Source organism: Ursus arctos, chromosome X (assembly GCF_023065955.2).
Source record: "Ursus arctos isolate Adak ecotype North America chromosome X, UrsArc2.0, whole genome shotgun sequence".
Lineage (NCBI taxonomy): Eukaryota > Metazoa > Chordata > Mammalia > Carnivora > Ursidae > Ursus > Ursus arctos.
The window spans coordinates 57,832,256-57,850,266 of NC_079873.1; the positions used below are offsets into that span (position 1 = coordinate 57,832,256).

The following is an 18,011-nucleotide window of genomic DNA, read 5'->3' on the forward strand; positions in this document are numbered from 1 at the left end:
CTGGCTAAACTCCCTGCCATAGAGTGGGGCTCAATCCGGCCACTCCATCATTGCCATTCCATCCTCCCAAATCAATCCACGCCTCCCTCTGCCTTTGCTTTTAACATGGGGGAAGGAGGGCAAGAGACACAGCGAGAAATGGCCAGCCTCGCTGAGGTTTTTATATGCAAGAACAAATGACAAGTCATGTAGGCAGGTTCAGGAAAATCTTTCAGAATGTAGAAAATTCAGCAGCTTTTCCACACTGACCATTGTCATGGCAACGCACTATCTGATGGCAGCATGCGTCACCAGGCTGGAGGGGCATGGTCTCAGTATAGCAGGTTAGCCTAGCCATTTTTAGCAACATTTGGACTTCTTTCTAGCCTCATTTCTTCTTGGTTTAGCTGAATTTCTTTTTGGTGCTGGACTTGTGTGCTCTGCTCATTTGCATGGCTAGAACACAGGACTTTGTCAATACGAAAGAGATGGCTAAATGGAAAATCTGAACATTCCTAGGATTCTATAGCCAGTCTACTTGCTGTCCACCCTCCCTGGCTCCTCCCCACCCACTCTCAGTCATTTAATTTCTTTTCTTCTCATCAATTCTTTCCTCTACACAGTATAACCTCCCCCCACCCCCGCCCCAAGAGCTGTGACTCATCTACCAACCCCTGCACTCTCATCATATTCTTTTTATTGTTTTTCTATTTTCTCAATGTTAACACACAGCATCCTAGGATCTCAGGACTAGAAGGAACCTTAACAATACTCTAGTACAACCACCCTCCCCCAATGCAGGAGCCCTTCTATGATATGATAGTCAAGTGACTATCTAGGCTCTACTTGCATGTCTCCAGCAACATTCCTTTTTGGGCAGCCTGCTCGTTTGGACAGCTCAAAATATTAGAAAATCCCTCCTTCTACTGAATACACATTTGCCTTTTTAGAATCTTTACCCATGGGTCCTAGCTCTGTGCCCTGTGGCCACATAGACTCCGTCTATACCCTCTGCTCTGGGACAGCCTCTCAGAGATATGAAGTAAAGACCACGTCCCCCTAGGTCTTCTTTCCTCCAAAAGCCCCAGCGCCTCCAACCAGACCTCTTGGAGCCTGGTCTGTAGTCCTTTCCGCATCCTGACTGACCAGTAGCATGCTCCTATTTGCCTAGAGCCCTTTTACACCGAGGTTGATATCGCATCAGTATCTCTGCAGGCCAACTTGTCCTGGAGACTCACACTGAGGTCCACATTGGCTAAAATCCCTAGCTCCTTCAGACAAAACACTGCTGAGCCACATCTTTCCATCTTGTGTGTGTCTAATTGCTTCTGAGGACCCAATTCCTGCTCCGTACATTTTCTCCCAGCTTAATGTCATTGTGCTACAATCAAAATATTGCTTTGACCTGTTAGGATCTTTAAAAAATCTTGACTTACATGTAATTTACATGTCCTCTACGACTGTCTATTATTTTTTCCCCAACCCTCAAACTAATCTTTTATCTCAGGTCTTTTAAAAATGTATTCCTCTTTTGGGTTATCTTACCTTTCCTAGTTCTCTTCCCTTTGAATTACCTTCCTTATGTCTTCTCTCGCTTGTCATTTCCATTTCCTCAATAGCAAGATGTCACCACTCTGGAGATATGTGTCTGGCTACGTGTGCAGGAAAGCATGAGGGCATACGGATATCTGCACATATGCAGGTGTGAGCAAGAAGCTGCAGAGGCTTGTTTAGTTTCTCTGTTTCTATTGCTTTGTCTGTGCTCTACCAGGATTTACAGCCTGGATGGGGGGAAAATGGCAAGGTTGAAGGAAGAGGGGTAAGAGAAGTTGGTCCAGGGTCAGTCCCAAAGGAAACAGGAAAGGTGTCCTGGGTCTGTGAGGAGCAGGAGGAAATTAGGGCGGGAGCTCTGGTGTTAATCAGGGCTGCAGCACAGTGAGAAGGACTGGCAAAGGGCCAGGAGTAGAAAGAGTTTAAAGGCCTTACAGACTGTCCAGGGGAGGAGGATTTGGTTAGGAAGTGAAGATTTGTGGGGTTGGTATCCACTGTGAAGCCAGAGGGAGATGGCTTGAAACTACAGGGTCAGGAGAAGGCTGAGGGCTATGGGACACCTCCGAGAGGCAATAAGCATTGCTGTGAACGTAGCTTTACAAGTCTATGACTTGTGAGCTTAGAAAATTTTCTCTGGCCAAAGGAGCCTGGGACGTGGAGTCCCTGCCTAAGGATTTGGCTGCTGTCACAGACTGGACTCTCCTAGAGGTTAGGGCCTTAATATAACCCTCAGCAAAGACCCTCTAGGACACAATGCATTCCCTCAGACTAACTCTGGTATAGAACAGGCCTCTTTTTCATGCTGGATTCTATTTCAACGAGGGAGTCAAAAGTAGGAGAATTGCTGCTCTCTTAGTCATTATATGAATAAACATGGGATTTCACTCTCCAAGGTGGGCAATATGATACCCTTAGCCTCTTAACTCTACAGATTATTAGGATCCAAAAAATATGCACACATACATACAAAATTAATTAAACAGGAAAATGGGTGCCAAAATGATTTTACAATATTGTAGAGAAAGTGAATTGAGTTGTGGAGTAGCAGCTGGGGTTGGGAGAGGGGCTCTACTGGAAAGCTAAGGGCAGCATCCCCAAACAGCTAGTGGACAGTGTGATCAAGATTATAATAACCTGATGACTGCCATTTTCCCCCTGCCAGAAGCCAGGATAGGGAAGGGCAGGATAGGGCTCCAGTGCTCTGGGTAAGACTGGGGAGTCCACTCTCAGGGCACCAGAATCCTGACTATCCAAGGTAGGCCCATAGTCTCTCAAGGCCATATTGGATCAAGGAACGACACTGGAACACAATGCCTGTGAGCCCCTCCTCCCCTTACCCTAAGTCTGAACTGGCTTGAACTTCCCTCATCTTAAAGAGGATTCTACTGTTGCTCTTTTAAAAGAAAAAGGGTTCCAGGGCACACTTGAGAACTGGTTTTTCACTGGACGTGCCTCAAGATAAACCTTTTGTCCCCCTGAAGGTGACATTAGCTGGCCAAATGACAATTCCAATCAGAGTGGCCAGTGTGGAATTCCAACTACAAGCTATCAGGCCAAGAAGATGTTTCTCTTCTAAGTCAGTGAAATGATTAGCCACCAAAAGACAAATGGTATTTGGGGAAGCCCCCAGTGATGGGCCACCGCAAGCTGGGTGGAATGAGGAGGGCAGGGCTTGAGGGGTGGTGCTCACCTTTGATGTAGTTGAGGATTTGCTGGACTCGGTGGGGCTCATTGCGGTCTGGCCGGCAGCTTGGCGTGATTTCCAACACATAATCAGGACCATATGCTGTGAAAAACTGTAAGGAAAAGGGAAAGGCCAAAAAACAAACTAAACCACAGAAAACCTCCAAACCAAACCACATACACACAGAACAATCAAAAGAAAACCACCACTATTGACAAGGCAAGTGAGGCCCAGGTGGGCCGGGTAGGATGATGCAGCAGGAAGCCCTGTCCTGGTGGTACCATTCCTCTTGTTCAAAACCTCCAGTGACAGTTCACTGCTAGATTATTTAGCTTGTTGTTCAAGGTTCTCTCTGCTCAGGTCTCAACTTTTCTCTCCTGCCTTAGCTCTTACTGCCCCCTATTCTCTAGCCACACTGGCCTGCTCCGGGCTCTCCCAAATCTCACCATGCTTTGTCCACCCCCCCCCCAGGATCTTTGCCATTGCTCTTTGTTCACGCTGCAAAGGCCCTCCCCTCAATTCCTGCTGCCTGTGAAAAACCTCCCCATCCTTCCAGGCACAGCTCAAATGTCACCTCCTTCACAAAGCTGTCCCTTATTTTCCACCAACCCCCAGAGTGTTCTGTTGGTACCTTTTTTTTGGCCCCTGTTCAACAAACAGTGCTGCCTGCCTATCACACGTGGGTCACTGTGCTGGCTGCTGGGGGACGTTGAGGATGGGCAAGACCTCCGCTGGGATACACTGGGTCTTCATAAGCACATTCTGCACTGGATAGAGATTTTTCAACAGTGACCTGATCTCCCTGCACTGCATTGTCAGCTCCTTGAGGGCAGGCAGCCCCTATGTCTTACTCACCTCCTTGATCCTCACAGACTGTGGCAGTTGCCTGCTCGTTTTGATTGCCCTGAACACCCTGACCCGGCAACGTCAAGCAAGCCTATTTCTCCAGGTTTTCTTTCTCTGTAGTCGAGTTTATTTGTTTTTTAAATTCAGGGGATCAAAATAAAGGTTTTTTGATTCTATTTCTAGCTCACTAGATGATTCCTTATGACCTCTGGTAAGTCACAATATCTGATTCAGCTTCTCTATTAGGGCCTGCTTGGGGAAAAACACTCCACGACAAAGGGAATCATTCAATTGGGATAAGACCTTGAATGGGAAGTATGCAAAACTACTATTTCTGTTTAGTTTTTAACAGAAATAGTATTTGTGCATACTCTCTGGAGAGAGAGCATATGGTCCTTAACATTATGTGCTTTCAATAGTGATATTGTTAGGCAGTAAGTAAAACAGGGGGATTCAAATTCCATGGGAAAAATGGTAGAGAGTGCATGAAAAAAGGGATCTGGATATGTGTCCTGAATTTGGTGTCATTCAGAGAAGCCCAGGGTTATTGCCACTGCCACCAGATTATCCTTGTTAAGAGTCTGGATGTATATCTGGCACCATGGGAGAGGTTGTGGAATGATCTCTAAGGGGTTTGTATTTTGAGTTAAGGAGGGCCCCTCAGTCCAAGTTCGAGGATCTTGTGGGCTTGGCTCTGGAAGAGAAGGCTTCCAACAGGTGTTGCCCTGTCTCCTTAGGTGACCTCTTTTCCTCCAGAGGGTGTCAAGTAGTACGCTCATTTCACAGGTATGAAAAGACGGGTTTAGAGAGAGCAGTAGAAGAAAGGCAGCTGCAATGAAGTAGCCACTCTGGGAGAGGACCCACACCCCTCGCATCAAAGTGCTATAAACATCAGAGGCGGGGTGCCTCACTGAGATGCAGGAGGAGGGAATGTTCTGCCTCCGTCTCTGAAGGCAGAAGATCTCTGCTGATCCTCTGTCAGCAAGACATGTTGTGAGCTGTCTGTTTGGGGCCGAGGGTTGGAAACAGTACGTCCGCATTTGCGAATGCCTACAACGTGCGAGACGGGCAGCTGGGGCCACAACTGACTCCTATGTAACAGAACTCAGTCTGACTGGGCCTGAGCCTCTTGATCTGGCTGTGTTAGCACCTGGCTTTAACTAACCCATGAATGACCCATTCTTTGCCAAGGCAGGCCGGCTGCAGGTAATAACCAAGTCTGGGTTCCTAAACATCTCTCCACCTTTGCCAATGACACAGTATTCCCAGGTTCTGCTTAGGTGAGGGGCCACAGATGATTTAAGAAAGTCCCAGTTTTGTGATCCACTTCGACATGGTAGCTGGCTGGTCCCAGCCTTAGGAGGCTCTGTTTGGGGCTGAGGGAAGTGACGGGCAGCCGGAAGGCAGAGGCTTATATCTACGGCAAAGGTGTTGCCCTACTCCCCCTTCTGTCTCTCTCATGGCGTTTCTCTGTTTCTGTGTTGTATTATGCTTTCATTTTGGCACTTGTTAACTCTTTTCTACTAGACTATGAACTCTGCAGAGGCAGAAACTTCTGTCACATTCTTTGTAGAATTGAACTCAAGTCATCAAAGGTTCTCCTTAAACCCTTATTTTAAAGTTATGTTGAATGAAATTCATTCACAAAAGATTTAGCTTGCTGTTCATTTAATTCCGTGGAATAATGCAAAGAGCCAACTCATAGCATTAACAGCTTTTCTGGACTCTTGAGGCGGCATGATGAGGTGGAAAGAGCACTGGCTTTAGAGTCAGACAGAGCTGGATGTTCTATCAGGATTTAGTCATGTGCCTCAGGCGAGCTGCTTAATCTCTCTTTTGTCATTGCTACCAGCAGGACGATCATAAATGCTGACCTGGCTGGGTTGTTCAAAACCACTGAGATGATATAGACAAAAGGGCCTAGCACAGGGCCCAGAACATAGTAGGACTTCAGTAAATGTGAATTCTCTTCTCCCAAGGCAAGAGGCCCTGGCCTAACTGGTGCCTCACCCATGCCCTGGGGGACGTTGGGCCAAGTACTTGGGGTGGCTATGCGGAAAGAAGAACCTGTTTCTCCTGCTGGACAAAGCCCAGCAGCCCAAGTGTCCTCTCTACTTGCCCAAACCGTTAGCTCCGCCTAGGGCCTGTTGAGAAACTGACTTCTCTCACAGTTTCCTGCCCTATGCTCCTGCCACTTGTTACTGGAGAGGTGGAAAGGAAATCTGATCACATAAGGCCAAGGAGATATTGGGGTGGAGGGATTTGGCCAGCACTAGAAATAGCTTGAGGCCCCACCCTGAAACTGCCCTGCAGCCCAGAAGAGGAAAGGAAATGGGCAAGCAGCAATCCCATTCCCAGACAGGTGGAGCGGGGATGAAAGAGGCCAGCTGGCCTCCCAGTCAAAACGCTGGCTTTGATCTCAGCAAAGGAAGGAGGGAGGTGCTAACCCTTCTCCACCCCTTCCCCTTTTCCCTCAGCACTCCTTTTGCTTTCTGAGTTTCAGTTTATACATTTTTGAGGGGAACACAGTAGTGGAAAGGAGGCAAATGGAAAGTATGAAGTGGGGCTGAGAACTGAAGGCAATGGCGACTTTAGGGTAGTTGGTCCTTTCTTGACCCAAGAGTCAATGAATAAAGAAATGAAATAGCTCAGTTCTCATTCAGGTCAGCCCAGCTCAAGGCCCTTTTCTTGGTCACTCCTTTCCAGCTCTTGCCCACACAATGCGAACAGTGTACACTTAGATATTTGGTCAAGAAGATATTCAGAAGAAGTCTTAGATTTGTTTTTATTCCTTCATAGTCCAATTTGGGCACAGGAAACCAAGCCACAGACCTGAAGCCACCAATCCTTTTATCCTTCCTTCAACATTTATTAAGTACCTACTATGTGGCTGACGAAGTAAGTTCATGGGTTACAAAGACAGTAAGACATATTTAGTCGGAAGAATTATTATAGAACAGTGTGATGAGAGGTACAACAATAATACTAAAGATAAAAGTAATAAAAAACATTTATTGAAGGCTTATGTGTGTCAGGCACCTAAAGTGTCTCAGCACTTTTTATGGATTGACTAACTTAGTTCTCACAACCAACCCCTACGGAGGTACTGTAATTATTTCCATTTTAAGATGAAGATTTGAAGTGCAGAATAGTCAGATAACAGAGGTCACACAGCATGTGTAGTGCTGAGATTTGAACCCAGGTCATTCTGGAGGTCAGCACTACCCAGAGGAGCTTCTAAATTACTTCAGAAGAAGTGATTGTGTGTGTGTTGGGGGGGGGGTGTCTGCAAATAGGGTATGGTCATTGGGAGGGAGGCATTCCCAAGAGAGCCTGGGCAAAGGCAGGGAGTGTGGAACAGAACAGCACATTTTAGGCATTGAAGTTGATTTGATATGGCTTGAGGGTAGGGTGTAAGGAGAATTAGGACACGAGGCTGGGGAGGCAGGCATGAGTTTCACAGTGGGTGCTGCCCCCTCCCCACACTCAGGCATTTGGCCTTATTCCAGACTAGAAGGCTCATGAGGGCAGAACATTGTTTTGCTCCCCGCTGGATTGCCAGTTCCCGAAACAGTTGGTAAATAACTATTTGCGGGATACGGAAATGAAGACTTGGGGAGCTTATAAATGAAGAAATGGATAGGTCAGCTGTGTCCTTTAGAAGACTCATTGGCTACAGTGTGGAGAATGGAAGAGCATCCGAGGGGAGACCAGTGAGAAGGCTGGTGCTAAAGCCATAATGAGTGATATCTGGGTTGGAACCATAACAGTTGTGGGAGGAATGGAGAGATTGAAAAACTGAAAAGATATCATTAATAAGACTAAACAATGAAGTGGATGTGGAAAGTAAGGAAGAAGAGAGAGTCAAGGATTTCTGACTGTGCGGGAGACGCATTAACGAGATGAGGAGTCCAGGCAGAGGACAGGGGCTCGAGGTAAGGTGTATGTATGTGTGGGGAGTTCAGCAAGAAGCATTTCGAGGGTCAGGATCCTAATGATATGGCGCTCTGGTATCTAGGAGAGAGGTTGGGCCTATGCTATAGGATATGTGTGAAGAGATTTGGGAGTCGTCAGTGACATGAAAGAACTGGACGAGAATTGCCAAGGAACTGCCTTGGCTGGCAGGGGAGGCTTGCTACAGAGAGAAGGGAAGAGAGGCAAGGAAAGGATCGGGGGGAACAGCCAATACTTCAGAGGTGGACAGAGGGAATGGAAACAGTTCTGGCAACAATTTGAGATACTACAGAGAGATTAAGTGAAGAGGGCAGTCTTCCGATATGTCCATGGGAAGGAGAGCTTTGCTGTAGCCAAGTCAGTGGAGGGTGTGGACAAGGACTGGAAAGTCAGAACAGGAGGAAGTGGAGATGAGAATAATGGTACGAATACACTTTTTATTTTAGGAGTTTGACAGAGGGGTGGGGTTGAGGTAGGGTGGGTGATTTAAGATGGGAAGTTCTCAAGTATATTTACAGGCTGAGGAGAAGGGCCTATAGGATGGGAGTCAGAGGCAGCCTGATCGGGATTTAGAATTAGTTATGTTTGTCTTTCTGGCTCCAGAGCTCCACAAGTGAAGAATAGTGTTTTATTCATATTTATCTTACCTACAGCTCCCAGCACAGGGCCTGGAAAAGAATAGGTGCTCAATTCATGGTTCTCGAATGGAGGATATAAAAGGTCTCTGGGATTCTGAGAAGGTTAGCATCCAGTAGAGAGAATTAGGGTCTTGAAAGACAGGGTGATTGCAAACAGGCAGGAATGGGGTAGGTTGGGAGGTAGTCAGTGGAGGCAAGAGAAGGCTGGACAAATCTGGGGACCAGCAAGTACTATAAAGTTAGCTGAAGTTGGTAAAGGAGAGCAGGGGAGGAGGCCTGAATCCCAGGTTGAGGAGACAGGACTTGCCGTGACAGGCACTGGGGCAGCCTGAGGATTAGATCTGTGCCTTAGGAAACGTGGGAGCAAGCATAGCAAGGCTGGCTGACCAGTGTGGAGGCTTTTGCAATAGTTCAAGAGAGAGATAACAAGGGCTTGAACAAGGGTGATTGCTGTGGAGATGGAGAGAATGGGAAAGAGACATTGTAAAGGTAGAGTCACCAGGACTTTGGTAATTCACTGGCCGGGGAGGAAAGGAGAGAAGGGAGAAGTCAATGCTGCCTCCTAGGTTTTGAGTCTGGCAAAGTGGGAGAATTCCCGTGCCACTGACAGCGCTGGGGTAAATTAGCAGGAAGAGCTAGTGTGGCTAAGGGAAGGTGTTGGGATTGGGTTTAGCGGGGTTTGAGATTACAGGAGGGAATCTGGGTCACTGTCTAGCAGGCAGCTGAAGATGTGATGGTGGTGTATGGAAGTGAGGTCAGGTGGTAAGGGGATCAAAAGATCTAGTGAATAGGCAGAAAGAAAGCAGCCAGAGAGGAAGAAAAGGAACAGGAAAGTGAAATCTCACAGTCTTAGGGATGAGATTCAGCATGAGGAAGATGTTTAAAGGAATACATTTGCCATGCTGGCAATATGCTTCTGGGGCTCACCTAGTGTTCCTCTCTCCTAATCAGGAGGAGGATAGAGTGATACTGCTTCTAGGCAGCCCTCTTTTTATGGTACTCCAAGTAGCTCTCAAATTTTTTATTGTTAACTCAAGGTTTACCTTTTCCTAAAACTTAGACTTGATTCCACCAGGGTAAGCCCAAGGTCGGTGCCAGTCCCTCTTGCAGGTCCCTGAGGCTTTATTCTGCTTTCATTTGGGGATGTTAGCTGGTGACTGTGCTGCAGGTTTGTTATTTTAGGAGTTTTAGTTTGTTATTTCCTAACCAGGAAGAGCATTTCTTGTCCTGAATTGCTCTGTGAACAGAACTCATCACAACCGGAATAACACAGCACCAGTGCTTTGAACCATAATATGCTCTTGCATGATGCTTCTCAGTCTTTCCTATGTCACCAATTACTCCATCAAAGAACCTTGGCCCAACCACGATGGAAACAAAAAAGCTCTCCTTTCCCCAGAAAAAAACATTTTTGTTTACAGGAAATTCAGCTATTATATGTATCATTTATGGTACATTTTAAGAACATAAAATTGCGGTGGTATTATTAGGAGTAAATTTTATTGCCATGGCTTTATAACACAAACAAACAAAAATAATAACCCCATCAGTTGCTGGACTGAACTGGCAGGAAGCAGCACATCAAAGGCAATTGCTTGTAGGCAGGGGATGGGGAAGTAGGAGTGTCTGGAGTATGACCGAGGGAGGTCGGGAAGATATGGCTATTGGAGGTAAGATGTTACCATGGTGAACATGGAGCTGGAAACGAGCATCCCATCTAGACTATATCTGTATAACACCTGCAGTACTCATGTCAGCCCTTAGACACAGAGTCAGCACTTAAGAACTGTTTTATGGTGAGGCTCAAATACCACTGCCAAGAAATGTTTGAATGAAGTAGGTCATGGAAATAGTTTCATTATTCAGATGTTTTAATGGCATTTTAACTGTTGGTATAGAAAAAAGTTTATTAAGCAAAATAATCAGGTAAACCTGGGGAATGTTAGCTTATTTGAACACCAATTACATTTAAACAAAGCATATGTCCAGTATTAACTAGTCTTATTTCATTAGCTAAAGTACTTAGCGGTTTCGTGAACGCATATACACATATGGCCCTTTAGTGTATTATGTATTCACTAAGGTCAATCCACAGTAATTTGTGTGTGTGTGTTATTTGTATATGCGTGAGTTTGTGTGTGTGCGCGCGTTCTATTAGGTGCTGAGTAACAGATATGAACTTGAACCCATGGCTTCGGACTTTCAGCCTAGTGGGCTTTCCGTTGCACCACAAAGCAATCAGCATAGTTGAAAAGTTAAATTTCTGGAGCATTACGGGATGAGCCCTAAATTTTTGTTCCACTGTTTACTAGCTGTATGACCTTAGGCAAGTTACTGGACTGTTGTGTCTTGGTTTTCTTGTTTGTAAAATGGGGACAATAACAGAATGTACCTTATAGAGTTAGAAGAGTGCCTGGAGCATAGTAAATGTTACTTCATGCTAGATGATATTATTATTATTATTATTATTATTATTATTGTGACTTATCAACTGTGCAAAGAAACAGGAGTTCTGCCTGTAATGGACAGTAGTAAAACTGGATTTCTTTACAAATGCCCCTTGAGACTGAATGAGTGTGTTCTGAAGAGCTTATTCAGTATCTACAAACCCTGAAACCAGAAAGTGAGTAGAGAGATCAAGAAGGGAAGGATACCCCCAAATGAAAGGGATTAAAAAAATAAAATGGAAGAGAGGAGGAGGGAATGAGAAATTGGAAGTGGTGGGAAAGAGAGGCAGGGGGACAGAGGTGACAGAAAGGAGAAGAGATAAATATGGAGTACATCTGGTGAGGGAAGAAAGGAGGTACAGAGGATGTGGCAGAAAACCCAAGGACAGGGTGGCTGCCACTCGACCAGGGGTCTCCCTGCAGGCCAAGGTTTTCTTTCAGGTGTGGTTTCAGGGGTTTGGGAGAAGGGTCCTGGCCAAGACTAATACCTTCCCCACATCACTGGTGATCCTCAAATTTCCACGATTAGAGAGAATTCCTTCTTCAGAAATATGTGCAGGGCCAACTTTGGTTATAACATATGTCTCTGTTAATCAAATGAATATTTTGGAAACAAGCCTACACATGAAGCTTTTTTTTTTTTCATTTACTCTTCTTTAAGCCAAGGGTGGGAATGGAAGATGGGAGAGTATAGGGATATTGCTTTACCTGGCTTGCCTCTGGACAAGTACTACGATGACCTTGAAAATGGATTCTACTGGAGGATTAGTAAGTGCTGCCTTGGCTTGATGTTTATACTACTCCAAGCAACTGCCCTCTCTCTATTCCTTCACTGCCGAACTTCTTAAAATTTCCCTTTTTTTCACCACCTTGACCACTTCATTTCTCAAACACTTTAACCTACTGCTGGCTGTCTTCTTCCTCACACCTCCACTGAACTGCTTTCTAGAAGAAGGGTGACAAAGAGATTTCAGTTTGTTGGCAACTCTGATTGGTAGATGCTGCTTGGGGTACAGTGTTGGGAAGGATTCTAAGGCTGTGTCTAGGTTCATCAAGAAAATGCCATGATCAGTTTGTCATGTAATTCATGGGGGTACATGGTGTCAGCACGGGGGCTGGGGAGATGTGTTCATATGTGCCTTATATTTGCTATCCCACCTTTAGGAGACCAAGAGTGACCTCCTAATTGCCAAGCTAATGTCTTCTTTTCAGTTATCGCTCATCCTGCTTGATCTCTCACAGCACATGTCATCGACTACCCCCTCATGTGTGGCATTATCTTCTCTCTCATCACCACCTCTCTCCCTGTTCCTTCTCAGTCTCCTTCCCTGAGTCATCTTCCTTCACCTGTCTCTTAAAGGTAGGTGCCCTGGGTAGTGCTCTTAGCACTTTTTCTCTCTCTCTGCAAGAGCTTACACTCTTTGCTGTTGTTTTAATCACTTTTATGCAGCGACCCTACATCTCTGGGTCCAGTGTTTATCCCCAGCCTCTGGCTTACATTTATAACTGTCTGCTGGACGTTTCTACCTGGAAAACTTGAATTCTTGGTACGTGATGCTTAACGTGTTCCAAGTGGAGCAAATTCAGTATAAGCCTTTCCAAAGAGAACATTCATCTTCTCTTTTTGCTCACTCAGCACCATAGGTGAGTCCCGTCGTACAATAAGCTCCTCAGCAAAGGTTTGAACCTATGACCCTGAATGGGTCAGTGTGCCTGTGCTTTGTTTAGAGGGACTGGATTTTCTGCTTTCAAAATACCTGAAATGATATGGGATTCAGGGATTGAGATTAGGGGATCTCTATCTTTATGAGGTATTCTCATTGTTTGATGACAAATGATTCTTTTCCTCTCTATTTGTCAGATGAAAAAAAAAACCGACCCATATCTAACCATGTGCAAGAAGCCATAGTCTGGCATTGCTTCTCAGGGGACAGCCGGATAGCTAGCAATACGTTTTGGGTATTGTTTGAAAACACTCACTGGTTATCTGCTGAGGTAGGATGCAAGGTGGAAGGTGCTGGGGAGACAATGATGAAGCAGACAATCCCTGGCCTTGAGGAGCTTACAGTCTAGTAGAGAAGGCAGACAGCTACAGGAATAACTACAATGAGATGAAGGTTAGAGGTGAATCATTTCTCTTGAGCTATGGGAACTCGAGCGGGAATTCTTAACTCTGAGTGTGGGGGATGGGTAATGAGACTTCACGGAGAAGATGGGAAACAACTGAATTGGCCTTGAAGGATGAGTACGATTTATTTTTTTTTTTTTGAAGATTTTATTTATTTATTTAACAGAGATAGAGACAGCCAGCGAGAGAGGGAACACAAGCATGGGGAGTGGGAGAGGAAGAAGCAGGCTCATAGCAGAGGAGCCTGATGTGGGGCTCGAACCCAGAATGCCGGGATCACGCCCTGAGCCGAAGGCAGACGCTTAACCGCTGTGCCACCCAGGCGCCCCAGGATGAGTAAGATTTAAATAGGAAGGGAGAGAAGGTAAGAAAGGCAGAAGAAGCAGAATGAAGATAATGAAGATATATTTGAGACAAATCATCACAAATTAATTTATGAGAAAGAACAGAGTACTGGGTCATGACCAGCACCAGCACAGCTCTGTAAGCAACTTTCTTGTCTTCTCTGCATAGTACGTCCTGTCTTTGTGATGAACAATGATGGGCTTGGCAGAGTCAGGGGAAAAGTCATGGATGGACTTGATACATCAGAGTAGGATTTATCTCTGATGTATCCATCACAGTGGTTACTTGGGGGCAAATCCGGGCTGTATTTGCTTAGAACTGATTGATTCATTTGTTCCCTCATTTGCTTGATACCAACATCTCCTGAGCACTCCTGTGTATCAGGTTCTGGGCACAAAGAGATGAATGCGACTTAGCCTCTGCCCTCAAGGAGTAGATGGGGAGACAGCTGTGCAAACACTAATTCTAACGCTTTTTGTGGTAAGTGCCGTAATAGACGTGCAGGCAAAGAGATGTGCAGGCAAGAAGCTTCTCTCTGGAGTCCGGAGGGAAGGCAAAGCAAAGCGGAGCTCTCTGAGTCAGCCTCTGACTGATTTCTCGGTCTCCCCGCCCTCCTTGAGTTTTCTGTCAGAAATTCAGATCTGATCATGTCATTCTCCTTGCCTAAAAACCGTGGTTGGCTCCCCACTGACTGCAGGACCAAGTCCAAAACTCTAAAGCAGGCCATACAAAGGCCTTTACAGTCTGGTGCCACTGACTTCTCCAGTCTTATCTCCTACTATGGTCCAGGTTATGGCCCCTACACTGTAGCCACACTGAACTGTAGTGTCTCTCCCCACTGCTCTTTATCTGGTTGACTCTTCTGCCTCCCTTGAGCCCTTGCTAAATGTTGCTTCTCTCTTGTACCGGCCCCAACTCCCCCAGATGGAGCAAGGTCCTCCTCTCCATTCCCACAGCTCACTGTGAACCCCTCTATTCTAGCACTTATCACATTAGAGTGTAATTGTTCATTTATATGCCTGTCTTCCCATCTAGGCAGTGTTCTCCTGAAGCTTGGGAACTGGGCCTTATTCTCTTCTTGATCCCTGAACTGTGGTATGGGCCTGGTGCATAGTAGGTGCTCCGTACATCTTTGCCGAGCGAATGAATGACTCGGACATGTGGCCACTTGGGCCCGGTCGTTGTCAGCAGCTGGCATTACTTAACTCGAGAGATGCATAAAAAATGAAGGTTAGCCAGAGTAGCTGAAAAACAGGCGGCTCTAGTGACATCATGAAAAATACAAAACTGGAGAAGGCTGAGACAATGCTCCCACTCAGCCTTCTAACAAATGACTCTCCCTTCTGAGCAGCCCCTTTTTTTGTCTCCCTCCCATTCACTTTCGAAAACCCAGTCATTGAAATGATTCTAATTATTCATGGTCAATGGCATATCCAGGAAACACTTAGTTTACAAGCAATTAAAATACACTAAAATAGATTTATGCAGGTTGAACCTGATCCTGCTGGTAAGAAGGGAGTAAATGACTTATATCTCGGAGGGCTGTTTGCTTCCTGAGGTTGCTCTTTCTCTACTGTGCTAGTTTGGCGCTAACACGGCAAACATCCGGAGGTCGTTCTTAAGGAGAGTGTGCTGTGAACGGTGCAAGGAGCCTACGGACTGTGTGCTTAACCTCAGCCAGCTGTCCCGTGAATGAGTGAGCTGCCTCCACTCACATCCGCCCCAATGTGGGTGAAAGGCTGGCTCAGCAGCAGGCAGCTCTGGGCGGTAGGAAAGCTCCCAGCGCTGTGACTGAAAGCTTGGTGTGCAATAACACTGGAACGGCTTGGAATCACTTAACCCCGCAAGACTCAGTCTCCACATTGGTAGAATGGGAACACAAATCTTTGCCCTGCCAACTTTAAAGGGTTGTTGACGAGGATCAACGGAAGAAATTTTGTGCAAAGTTCTAGAGGCTAGACAAATGGAGGGGTGTTCACTTTCATTAGAAAAACTGTAACTTGTGGCTATTGGGGCACTTCAGTGCTCTAGATGTGGTTAATGCTCTCCGGCAGATTAATAAAGGCGCACTGTGGCTCGTCCCCTAACAGTTTATTTGAGAGTTCACACAAGGACGATTCATTACCTTGCCATACTCAGACCGACCGTGTTTTTTTTTTTTAAGTTTATTTATTTATTTTTTAGTAATTTCTATATCCAATGTGGGGCTCGAACCCACGACCCCAAGATCAAGAGTTGCATGCTCTTCCCACTGAGACAGCCAGGTGTCCCATACCAACAGTATTTTAATGTCCCGCTAATGAAGATGGCAGTCAGCAGCTAAACAAACAGGCCATTTGGTTGAGAACAGACACGGGGCAGCAAAGGCCTAGCACATGGAGTCCAGGTGTCCTTAGAGATTTTGTGCTATCCCTCCCCACAGCAGGCCCTGCTTCCTTGGGTTTGACTCTAGGGGAAAAAAAGGCCGCCTTTTGCTCTCCGAGAAACCTAGAGCATACAGTTGAACCATTCGGGGGGCCAATGTGATCGGTGCAAAATTTAGAATGAACAAATTGAAATGGCATATTTTAGCATCAGCTTTTACACTCAATGCAAAGGAACTACAAAAAAGCCAAAGGCCTGCCACAAAAGCAGGGTGGGGAAGCAAAGGTCATGGCAAATCAGTAAACTAGAGTGATGGTCCACCTGGAAGTCTGACTTGAAATTATTAAGGCCTCGAGACACATTAATGGCAAGTTGTTTACCTTGCATCTGCAAAAGGCTCCTGGGTTCCTTCATGCTCTGTTGCATCTCCCTGTCTCTGTTCTTTTTGCAGACGATGCCCGGCCCTCCCTTCTCAGCCTAGACCATTTCTACTCAGGTTTCGAGACCCAGCTCAAAATGTAACATCTTAGGTGAAGTTCCTTGTTCCCTCCTCTGTGCCTCCGCAAGGCCTTTTATAGCCCTCTGGCCCACTCGGGCACATTTGTTTATGTGCCCTTTTTCCAAACTTAGGCTGTGAGCGCAGCTCTCAGGAGCAAGAAGCCCATGGTAGCTTTACTTAGCACAGAGCAGGGCACAAAGATGGCCCTCATTCAAGGCTGGCTGAACAAATGAGCATTTGAGTCTACATGCACTGAATTCATTTCTTGGATCTGCACACGACCCCGAGGGAATGTTCGTTAGGCAAAGATTTGATATGGTACGCATGCTTCCTCCACACTGGTTTACCTGATTAGTGACTGCCTTGGTGCTGGCAAGCAGCAAGAAACCTGCTGGCAGAGGCAGCCTGACAGTGTCCCAGGGCCTGGGAGGCCTCCTGGTCCAGGCTATCAGCTTGGTTCCCACAGCCTGCAAATGTGAGCCCCACCCCCATCCCTCAGCTCTCATGTGCTTGCTTCTCAGGAAGTTGCCCAGCAGCATCATTTAGTACATTTGAAAATGGAAAACGCACCCATGAGCAGAGAGGAATGCCCATCGGACAGAGTCTGACCTGGCCTTGGCTCCCACAGTAGCTCCAGCCCAACAGCCACAGCCTCTGGTTCTCCTGGTTCTGCTAACGGTGAACTCGGGGACTTTGGACACGTTGGCTTATCTCACATTCCCTGTCCCCCAAATGGGGAGAATAATGAAGATGTTGCATGCTTTGAGTCAATAAGAAGCTTGAATGAGATCCCTGTGGACAGGGCAAGCAGCAGTTGATGCTGGCAGAGCCTGCAGGGTTTTGTTGTTTGGGTTGTTTCTGTTTGTAAGTGTGAATCATTCTGCCTCAAGCCCAGATGTGCAGCCCTTGGAGGGGAAGAGAGGAAGGACAGGCAGGCACCTCGGCCTGGGCTGCAGCGGAACCGGTACACACAGAAGTGGAAAGGATGGGATGGCATGGGATGGCATGGGAGGGGAGGGGAGGAGAGAGCATGGGACAGGAGGGGACAGGATGGAACTGGATGAGATGCTCAGCTGCTGGCTTGCTGACAGCTGGTCTCTTGCTCCCTGGTAGGGACCAGGAGCAACAAGCTCTGAGGGCTGTGCGTACTGGAGCAGTTTTGAATGGAAATCAAATAAAACTCGTGACAAAGTCAATCTGACACATCTTTAATGATACCACATAATGATTATTGTGCTGTACTGTAATTAGGCATAATGGAAAGCAGCTCCCAGGAATGACTGTAATTATGATTACATTTACACAGCTGAACCAAATATTTCTGAGGTCAGTCAGGATGGGGCTGGGGGCTGGGGTTGTCTGGACAGGAGGTAGAGCAGAAGGCTAGTTGCAAGGCATTTCTCTGATTCTCCTTTTTCTTCCCTCCCCATCCCACTCTGAGGTTATGGGTCCCTAGATCCCTTATTGGGGAACAAAGATCTGATGAGGGGTTTGGATGACTAGCTCCTTCCTCCAAGCCAGGGAGAGGCCACCCTGAAGCTCGTAGGGTTAGGAAATCTGGGATGTTCAGAGGGGC

At 46.4% G+C, this 18,011-nt stretch overlaps 1 protein-coding gene across 2 annotated transcripts in view; it reads right to left on the bottom strand.

Moving 5' to 3' along the window:
* The window catches only part of HDAC8 (histone deacetylase 8), a 213,078-nt gene that overhangs the window by 24,207 nt on the left and 170,860 nt on the right, over nucleotides 1-18,011 (bottom strand). For both annotated transcript variants that reach the window (XM_044379335.3, XM_048213400.2), the window contains one exon: nucleotides 3,221-3,326. In XM_044379335.3, coding sequence (XP_044235270.1) covers nucleotides 3,221-3,326 — 106 coding nt within the window. The remainder of the gene's footprint in view (nucleotides 1-3,220; nucleotides 3,327-18,011) is intronic.